Genomic DNA, 10,656 nt, shown 5'->3' with positions numbered 1-10,656 from the left:
GAAGACATTGCCACATCCCTCATCAAATCAGGTCTTTAGGTCGCATTCCCTCATCAAAAGAAGTAACGTTGGGCCGTTGGTGCATCGGTAGAAGTTGCTACACCTAAACCCATATAAACCCTAAACGTCAAGTACAAGCAACCTAAAATTCTGTGAAAGGAATGGACACGAAAAGTTCACTTTTGCCTACAACACAATTAGATACGCTCATCTGAGTCAGCATCTGAGTCAAGGGGCCAACAATTCCGTGCAGAAACACAGACGACAGAACTCCTACTTCTTTAATATTCCCAAAGGCATCAAAAGTAGCCACATAAATACAAGAATGGAAGCATGGTAACTCACACCTGAAGAGAAATAGTATTTCTGATCTATTTGAAGCCCTCTTTCTTTTTCAACTCCCCTTCCTGATAAATGTCGACCCTAAAAGTGAAAGAAGTTAGTTAACGCCCACTTCCTTTTCAACGTCCCCTTTCTTTTTAATGCCCCTTATAAAATGTTTGATAGATTGTTGTTCGGTTGTTTTGAGGTTGTTCTATTTTCTCCGTTGCATAATTTTTCTGAGATTCTTGGATGAAATTCAGATGAAAAGGTACACAAATTTGCTTTCGGGAATTTTTGAATTAACGCCCATTTCCTAATTAACGCTCCTTTCTAATTAATGCCCACCCTAAAAACTAAAAAAATAAATTAACGACCCGGGCGTTAAATAGATGAAGTACAATTCAGCTCTACGACATCCCTCGTGCGTGGAATTAATTTGCTGAAAACAGGATCTATTCATTGATCTATTCATTGAGGATTTCGACTTACCCGGGGACAGGTTTGTTTCTCTGGATAAAGCAAACCCAGAAACAGCGCCACAAAATTGAAACTGGGGGGGGGGGGGCTAACAATCAAGTTTAGTGACATAGGAGGACCCACCATGGCTGGGTCCTACGCAAAAACTTTTTAAATAAAGCCTTCTAGAATGGTTAAAAATGCATCCCCGGGGCTAAAATTTAAAGAATTACCGCTCAGAATTATACAATTAGACGATTAGCAGAAAATTATTGACTTTTAAGAAAGAATTGGAAGGGGAGGAGTCATGCTAAAACACTAGGGAACGACGTTGCGGGAAGAAAAAAAGGGTCACCTTTGGTTCAGAGTGCACATCGATGTGAATAACAAAAAGCTGTTGTATTGGTTGAGAGAATTTTACTTCCTGAACAGAAACGTGCATCTTCTCTCTCGTTTTTTGTCTCGAGTATTTTCAGTAGGCCGTGTTTACCCATCCAAAGTGCAGACATTGCAATGATACAGAAAGTTATCTATTGAATTAATGCAAATGACAGACAAATCATAGAAATATACCTAAATACGTTAGTAAATAGAATCAAACAAAATCAAGCAGTATGTAAACAGTTTGTTTTCTCTTTATTTCATACTCTGTTTTCAAAAATGATAAAAAAGATGGTCAAAACTTTCATCGCTGAAAAAGTTGCCAGTCCTGGCTTTTATCCTGGCTTTAGCTATCCTGGCCTGGCTTTCGTTTCCACTTTTTAGATGACGGGCACCGCGCAGCCATGTGGCTAGCAGGGGCTATAGTGTTAAACAATAGATTTTCCTGTTGTTTGTCAGTACCCTATTGTTTCTGGGTAATTTGTGTTTGTGTGAATGAAGAAAAGGCCACTGTAGCAGGCTGCTCGACGGGCTCCAAGGAGTTCTTGCGGCGAAAAGTCGATAAAAATGTAGCAAATATGAAACACCGCAATACGCCGAGAATAAACAACAATAAACAACAGTAAATCAGTAAATTGAAAATTTTGTGAAGCTAATGAGTTTGTTCAAAACTTTTACCAATTGTAGCCAAATTTAAGCGTGGTTTTAATAAATCTTGGGTGTGACCAACAAATTAAAATCAATTAAATTAATTAAAGCACAATTTAATACCTAGAAAAGCTCTCTATATCTGAATGACAAAATAGAGCTTTTTACGTAAACATGAAAAAAAGAAAAATTAATTACACTCTTTTTTTTATAAGAACCAGTAAATTTAAGTTCAGGCTGATTGTTCTTTATTTTCTCGAAAATCTGAGGCTGGATTGTTCTTAATTTGTTCTTAAATTAGGAGGGTATAAGCAGAGCTATTGCTAGCTTTTTCGCTCTAAAAAGGTGTGCAGGCCTCATTTGCCAACAAAGTGAATGAAACAGCCTTAATTTGCTGAAAAATTTGAATATTCACCCAAAAAGCACTCACACATCGCTAAAAATCCTCGATTTTGAGAAAAAACGTTGTTCAAAATTGCATTTTGCAGAAGCTCAGCCTTAGCTTGTTCTTAATTTGTTCTTAACTTTTGACCAGTTTTGAGGCTCGTGTTCTTATAAAATTTTTCTTATAAAAAAAGAGTGTAATTAACATCAACAACAAGTAACAGTACGAGCATGATTTAGCGACAACTATTAAAATCTATGTAAATTTAGCCAAAGCAAACAAGGAAAGAGAAGCAACAGCTACAATAAAGAACTTAGTCTGCTTTACAACAGAGAACTTAGACTTTGGTACCTAAAAATTTCCCTGATAAGTCTTGCTTGCTTATACAGGGCCGCCGGACGCAGGTTTGAACAGGGGGGGGGGGCCAAAACGAATAAAAAGGGCACAAATATTTTATTCTGTTGCATTAATTGCTTCACTCTACTGATTCGAAAGAGGTTTCAGAAGTGAACCGAATTTCTCAAGAAAAATACCATATCGTTTTCGTACATCTTTAATTTTCTGTTTTATTCCACATACAATTATTACGTGACTCTACGTTGCTTGTCTCTTACCTACATTTCGAGCGACTCTACTCTAACTCTACTTTAGTGTTTCTATTTCTTTTATATGAAAATGCTCCAATTATCTAATAATACTGATTACTATGCTAATCTGCTTGACTTACAGTTTTTACTGCGATTTAACCATGTGCCTGTGCATCATGCAGGATGTTGTGTGCATTTATGGTTCCTTAATTTCTGTTTTCACGAGTCTATTAATTTTACTGTATCTGTAAGTATCTAATTTGGTTCCTTAAACATGCGGATAACTTAATCTATACGTACTGATAAGTTACTAATTTCCCACAACACATGTGTGAGCACGTCTCCAGCACATATTCCCAAAAATTAGTAAGTGCCAAAAATGGTACAGATTTAACGGTAATTTAGACAATTATAAAAATTATGACACACGTTAGACATAATAATGATATTAATTTTCTTACTTTCATATTTAAACAATTTCGTCCACCTTGGAATTCGCACCATCCCCACTTAAACACAAATTTGTTCGCCTCCATGGAATTTTTTAGAAAAGCTAAAAAATTTTATGGTTAAGTCATCTTCACACAATCGGCTGAAGGTACGGGCACATTCTTCACGCTCATAGCAAATTTAATTTGTAACATTGATTAGGTTTATCTCGTCAGTCTTATGAATGAGACAGGTTTTTAACTTTCCTTAGACTTGATCCCGGGAGGGGGGACTCAGTCTGTTGGTAAAACGTATTACACGTGAGTACCGAAAAACTCGAAAAAAGCTAGAATTCTGGGACATAGAATTTTGAAAATTGGGTTGCATTCTTAATCGGTCAGAGGAAAAAAAAAAAGAATTTACTTATATGATGTTGCAGATAACTTTTTAGATAAATGAATGGCATATTGAAGTACAACAAATTTTGCAAAACGTCTAGTCTTGTATATTGTTCTAATCCTAGATAAGAAATTTAAATCTTTGTTAGCATGTATTCATTGCAAGGACACAACTTTTTCATTTCTTCATAAAAAACATTGAACACAATGTTGCGAAGCAAGCAATATGTTGCAGTTAAAGTTATGATTTTTCTAATATATATGTCAAGAACCACAAGGGATTATTGTTGAAATCAAATTTAGTGAACTCTGCATTTTAAGTTGCCTATTCATAAGTTTAAGAAAAATAATGGTTCTAGCATGAATTGGTATCAGAAATTCCTGCTCAAGCTTGAATATTATCAGTGAAAAGAGTTACACAATTTTGGCAAAGTCACTGAATAGGGTACATTTTACGCATCCCAGAATCAGAGATAGGGCTCCAGTTTCTACTTTCGAGAACACACGCGATATACATTGGACCAACTGACTGTGCCCGCCGGGGACTTGACCGGACCTGTCACTAATGCGTTTGTTGCTGAAGACATACTAACGAAATTTTCTCGCGGATCTGACAGTCTCCTTCGCAGTTGATATTGTTAATCACAGGAGCTTGCGCTTTTTGCATCAAGACCAAGTAAAAATTTCAGGAATTTTCAATGAATGGTCCTCCAACAACGTCCAGAGTTATGTTATTTTACTTAGTTTATAAAGGCAGAATATCTGGCATTGAAAAAATACACGCAATATATTTCAAAAAGAGGCACTTATTTATACTTTTTGCAAACAGGGGGGGGGGGCCTGTGCCCCCGTGGCCCCCCTGGCTCCGGCGGCCCTGTTATAAGCTTTATTATAGACGGGTATAATGTGGATAACATGTGGATAATATGCGGAAGAACGCCGTAGTAGGAGCAAAAGCGCATTTGACAGTTGATGTGTCCTCATGGTGCGATGATGACAGTCAACTGTGATCATCTATTGTCTTATCATGTCGAAGACCCCCCTGGTGCTAAGGTTCCTTCTTAATGTTAGTACTGAAGAGTCCTGGGTCTTTTGGTCTGGTTTTTACCAACTAGAAAATCGTTAAAGGCAGTGGGTCGCGCCGTTCAATGGTTTATCGAAACGAAGAACAACAATTCTATTTCAGTGAGTTTTCATTTCGTAACAAAAGACGCTTAATGATGCTAACGATGAGTTGTTACAATTTGTCACGCTTCTCTAATTTCGAGGACCCGAAATTCAATAAAATGAACAGCGCGACACAATGCCTTTAAACAATAGGTGATCTTGGTATGAAAATTGAACAATAAACAATCTTGGTATCGCTTCCTCGACTCGAGTGCCTTGCTTCATGCTGCTGTCATAGATAAAATGGCGGAGGGAAACGTCCCGTGTGTTCTTGTTACTGGTGCTTCAGGCTACGTTGCCAGCCATTGCATCAAAAAGCTACTGGAAGATGGAGAATATCGAGTTAAAGGGACAGTTAGAAGTTTGACAAATGAAACAGTTTGTGAAGCTTTGAGGAATTTGGTTCCTGGCGCAAAGCACCAACTTGATCTTGTGCAAGCAGATTTGCTGGACGAAGGATCATGGAAAGATGCCGTTGAAGGTTGCACGTACGTCCTTCATGTTGCTTCTCCATGTTCTCTTGAGACGCCAAAACACGAAGATGAGCTCATAAAACCAGCTGTTGATGGAACCCTGAATGTTTTGAAGGCTTGCAAGGAAGTGGGTGGTGTCAGGAGAGTCGTTCTCACCAGCTCTATTGCTGCAATTTACATTGGCAATTTAAAGAAAGAGCTTGACGAAGGAGACTGGTCAGATGTTACACAAGCAGGCGCCTATAGTAAAAGCAAATGCTTAGCGGAAAAAGCTGCTTGGGATTTCGTTAAAGAATTGCCGGACGAAAGCAAGTTTGAACTGGTAACAATCAATCCTGGCTTCATCGTAGGCCCCCTTCTCATAAAGAAAGAATGTGAAAGTTATAAAATCATCAAGCGACTTTTGTTACGAGAAATGCCTGCAGTGCCTGACTTTTGTGCTGCTATGGTTGATGTGAGGGATGTTGCAGAAGCACATGTAAAGTCTATCACGAACCCGGATGCTGCTGGACACAGACACATATTGTCTTTTGGGAACCATTCCTACTCTATTTTACAACTGGCTGATATCCTAGCGAAAGAATTTAACAGTAAAGGCTTCAATGTACCAACAACAAAAGTACCAAAACCATTGATATGGCTCTTTAGCTGGTTTGACAAGAGTCTCAAAGCTGCATATCCATGCATAGGAACAACTTGGAACATGAATATTAACCGCATGAAAAATGTACTTGGTATAGAAGGTCGTGATATAAATGAAGCGACTATAGCCATGGCACAAAGCATGATTGATCTTGGAATGACGGCTTGAAGATGCTCCTGCTAACCCTCCAGCAGACAAATCTAGTTAAACCCCTTGCAAATTTTTAACAATGCTTAACAAAGCTTTGATTAATAAAAGCTACTCAAATTATAATTTAACCCAACCAATTTTATCTTGCATCTAAGTATTTTGACCCTGCTGAAGGTGGGTCTATGATTTTCTTCGTTGTTTAAAAGAATTTTGATCTGAATTGTGCTAAAAAAGCTGAATTGATAGAAGCTCTGTTCGAATTTGAAAGTGTTTCAGCAAATGGAGATTGTTTTTCGAGTGGTGGGACATATATATTTAAATACAAATAAGTGCCAGTGTCAGACATTAGGAAACTGGAAGCACGGCTATTAAGAAACATCTAAATTTTAAAATAATGAAATACTCCAAAAAGTCATAATTTTCGTCCAATACTGATGCAAACGACGAAAATTTTTCAAAAGTCTAGCTTGTGCATTAAAAGAGTTTATAATACTGCTGCTAACCTTTGAGACAATTTAAACGAGGACCTTTTACACTTTGTCAAATTAAAACCTGGCGATGATTCTTTTATTACTTGTTACATTTCTTCTTATGTTTCTCATTTTTTCTTTCCTAAGTCCTAAAATGCGTGACTGTGTTGCGTAAAATTCGTAATGCGTATCTCGTGATAAATGCTTCTATTAATGTAAACTGTTTCCCCTGCGTAGTCGTAGTAAGTTGTAGCTTAGCCTTGAGAAATGAGTCCTTGCTGAATATACGCTTGCCCTCTCCTTTCGGGTCAACTCTGCCGGACACATAAACACTACACTTGACTCAACTATGCAAAGATGCTTTGCAAAGAAACGCGGATTGGAAGAAAGTCCAAACATATTGTTGAAAGCACTCGGCACTTCTTCTCTAGAATCAGGAACGTTGCTAAGGTGGAATTTGTTAAAAAAAAATTAAGTACAATAACGACGAGTTTTTTGACATGTTTGAGTACTTCGTTGGGGTACTCCATTATTTAGTCTTCCAAAAATATAGTTCAAAACTAGTCACAGAAATATTCTTGGAGTAAGGATTTCATTAAATGCCACCGCAGCCTTCTAAAATACTTTGTACCAAGATTCACGAGGCTCTGGTACCCAGGGTAGCAATTAAAGGATTTGCTTACCCACTTTGCTGACAAGTGACAAATGGGACCGAGCGATGGCCTTGTGTAGAGTAAGAAATCCCGGCCAAGGTTTGAAATCAAGTTGAAGAAACCACCTTAAAACAGTTGGCAAGGTTAGCAAGACATTGTCTGTTGATCTAAAAATACCATGCTATTTTATGCGTGACCAGTGCAAAAAATTTGAATTGAAAAAATGTTTGTTTTCTTGAATGTACAAACATGCAGATTTCCATCATGAAACTTAATTAAAGGACTGCTTCTGCCTGTTGGACTGGAATAAAGCAAGGGGGCAATTGCACCCGCAGCCTTAATGACTTTCCATTGTTTTAAACAACATGCTATTGTCCCCCACTTAAAAAAAACAAAGGTTTGCCCCCGCAGCTAATTTCCCCTGGAATAGGCTATGGAATGAAGTTACCCAAAGAGCTAAGTAGAGAAATATAAGAAACATTAATGACTTTGCTACCCAAAGTATGGCCAAATAAAACCGTCCAACCTTAATTACAGAAGTATACAGGGGTCAACTGATTTAAAGCGAGATGTTAGATGTTGTTTCAAAGGCCACCAAGGTCTTTATAGAAAGAGGAAAACTTGCAACCTACCAAGACAAAGGGTAAGGGTGGTGATTTTAAAAGAAAAACCTATCCTTATAGAACTGTAGCTACAATCCCGGACAAAAATGTTGAGACAAAATGCAATTTTTGTGATTTTCTACTTTACCTTGCCCCTGTAAATTCGAAAATCCCCCCATTCCCCCCGAAGCAATGTTGGGTTTATAGTCCTATCGTTTTTTATTCAAAGTCATGCATTCAAAATTGAATTGGGGGAGGGGCAAAGCTATTTTTCAAAGAAACGAGAAAATACAAAGTTTTTCTATAGAGTTCTAAAGTGATGACGTCACAGAAATCTATTTGTACAATTTTGAATTTAGATTCCATACCATAACCTGAAAGAGCATCATGAAATTAGTCAAATGTGTTTTGAATTGGCAGATATATATAACCACATGTGTATTGGCTCTTTCCCCATCAAACCTCTATAATATCGGCTCTGTTCATAACTTTTTTGAACAGAGCGAAAATAACAGTGATTCGTTAGCAAATTTGAAATCTTCCATTGGCCATATCTCACCCGATTATAGACATATTTGACTGAACTTGCATAATCGGAAGTATTGCATGGTGTTCTTTTAAGCTATGTAGTTCAATTTCAAAAATTCGAAAAATAGCCTTTTTGCGACGTCACACTTCAGAACTCTATTTTTGTCCGGGATTGTAGATTCTCGCAAGAATAAGATGCGAGAAGGTTCAAGTCTTGTCTACAGATCATGATCTTTTACGTTGATGGTTGACTTGAAAATCTTAAGATGAACCTTGATGACCTACAAGCAAGCTTCAAATAAAGTAAAACTCATACGACGAATTCGTCCCAATATAAATAAATAAGTGCTAAATAAGAAACTGAATTGAGAATTTCGACAAGTTAAGCAGCTCTTTAGAAACTTTCACAATTAAGTTATACTTATATCTATATCTAGTTAGACTGAAATTAATTTTCTAACTCGTGAATAAAATACCAACAAAATGAAGGGCAAAAAGCTTCCTCAGAAATCATGCCCTAGACATCAGAAAATCAGTCATGAGGCTACGTTCCCACATCATCGAGAGTGAGTTGGGCCGTTGGTGCATCGGTGCAAATCGCTAAACCTAACACTGATTTAAACAGAAAGCGGTTACTTTGGAATTTTCCATAATAACCCCCAAATTTAATTGATAAAGGAGAGGGAATGGACAAGAAAAAACTCCTACCTAATAGCATCTAAATAAATGCTAACAGCATAAAGGAATGCCTAAAGGTACGAGAAATTTTATTGAATGAATCAAGAGATGAAAAGAGGGAGGGAAGGCCGGGAAAATAAACAGCACACTCTATTCATCGCCTTTCACCAAGCAAAGTGAAACCAACACTATGCCAAAAACCTTAAATACCCCCAAGAATTACCTAGGGAATAAAAACCACCATGAGCCATAAATGTTGCCCCAGCATTACTAAACAAATCCCCCGGAGGCCAAGACTACTTCGCAATATCAATAAACGAGTAACGCAAATGCAAGAGAACCACGAGAAAGCGTGGCACATGAGACCAAAAATATGAATAACAGTCATTAATCAACTCAAGAGTAACAGTCAATGCAAAAGCCCCTCGTGAAATTAAGTCTGATTAAATCTCATTAAATCATCATTAAACAGACTATTGTGACACAACTCTGAGTTTCACGGTAAACAATCATCAGGTGTAATCGCTCCGATATGTTGAGCACTCTAGACAGCAATATGATAGTTACTTAATATATGTATATATATATAACTATATCTATATATTTATAAAAAAAATTTCTGCATAGGCCCAGAGACTGCATGAGTAAAAAAAGGCAGCGGGTATTTACAATTGTACCTAAATAAAGAGTCACTTTTCAGTTTCTAGAATGGCGTTCTTCTACAAATTAGTTTTTTTGGTCGGCTTACTTGTCAGTGGTGTTGCGGAAATGTCTCTGCGGCGGTGCTTGCGCCCATGATATTGCTGATTTGGAAAATTTTACTCTTACATTAGCCGTGAGGTCAACAGAATGGTAGTCACATGAATGTCAAAAGGGTTATTTTTACCTTTGCCAAAAGGGTTATTGAATTCAATCGTTACTGAAGAAAGGAGGTGTTTCTCGGAGTTTGTCTTAGAACGTGACTAAGTGATTTTCACTTTCTTTTCTGCTATTCTTTGGCTCTATAACATTTTGCAACGTTGGCTGCAGAATTCCCGCTCAAGCTCAATGTTGGAATTGAACTAATTGCTGAAAAACTGCTACTTACTTGTATGTAGCCTGAGCCCCAGACTCCAAATATATTGTTCAATAATTTTAGTTTGGGGACTTGAACTAAGGCCACTTAATTGCGATATGCAGAGCTTCCACTTGGAAGGATTTATCCTTTTTTCGGGAATTTTGGCCGATTCAGAGGAAAAAGGAAAGAATTTGAAATTAGAAGGATTTTGGAAAGATTTTCTAAGAAATTAAGAGGAAATTGTTGAAATGCATTTGGAAAATCCAAACAGCATTACGTTGTTTTTGTTTAGTTGGTTGGCTTTAATTATCCTTTTGTAGCTATTTTGTACACACCAACTGATAACAAAGAAGTGAAAAAAAGACAATAAATTCTCCTCCGTATAATTAATAACTCTCGTAGAGTTGTTATGACATTAGAAAGGGCTGTTTCAAAATTTTTGAATTTTGATCACATAACCTGAAAGATCTATACTATATATGCCCCCGACAAACCACAGTAATTTTCTCTCATCTCTAAACTTGATGAGCCATGCTAAAACAGCAGAAATCTGTAGCAAACTTCCAAAACTTAATATCGTTCATTGGTCATTCCTCACCCAATTTGTAACATTTTTAATTTAACACA

At 37.2% G+C, this 10,656-nt stretch overlaps 1 protein-coding gene across 1 annotated transcript; it reads left to right on the top strand.

Moving 5' to 3' along the window:
* The first annotated feature begins 5,018 nt into the window (after positions 1-5,018).
* LOC148960394 (uncharacterized) lies at positions 5,019-6,059 on the top strand. Its single transcript, XM_089115588.1, has one exon. The coding sequence runs from the start codon at positions 5,019-5,021 to the stop codon at positions 6,057-6,059; it is 1,041 nt and encodes a 346-aa protein (XP_088971714.1).
* Positions 6,060-10,656: the final 4,597 nt, after the last annotated feature.

The sequence above is a fragment of the Rhopilema esculentum genome, chromosome 4, assembly GCF_057945365.1.
Source record: "Rhopilema esculentum isolate cy_ngs chromosome 4, ASM5794536v1, whole genome shotgun sequence".
In the NCBI taxonomy this organism is placed as follows: Eukaryota; Metazoa; Cnidaria; class Scyphozoa; order Rhizostomeae; family Rhizostomatidae; genus Rhopilema; species Rhopilema esculentum.
This window is presented reverse-complemented; position numbering and strand designations above follow the sequence as displayed.

Excerpts from the sequence above, each read along its gene's own strand:
- LOC148960394 (XM_089115588.1), top strand. The coding sequence starts at position 5,019 with ATGGCGGAGGGAAACGTCCCGTGTGTTCTTGTTACTGGTGCTTCAGGC.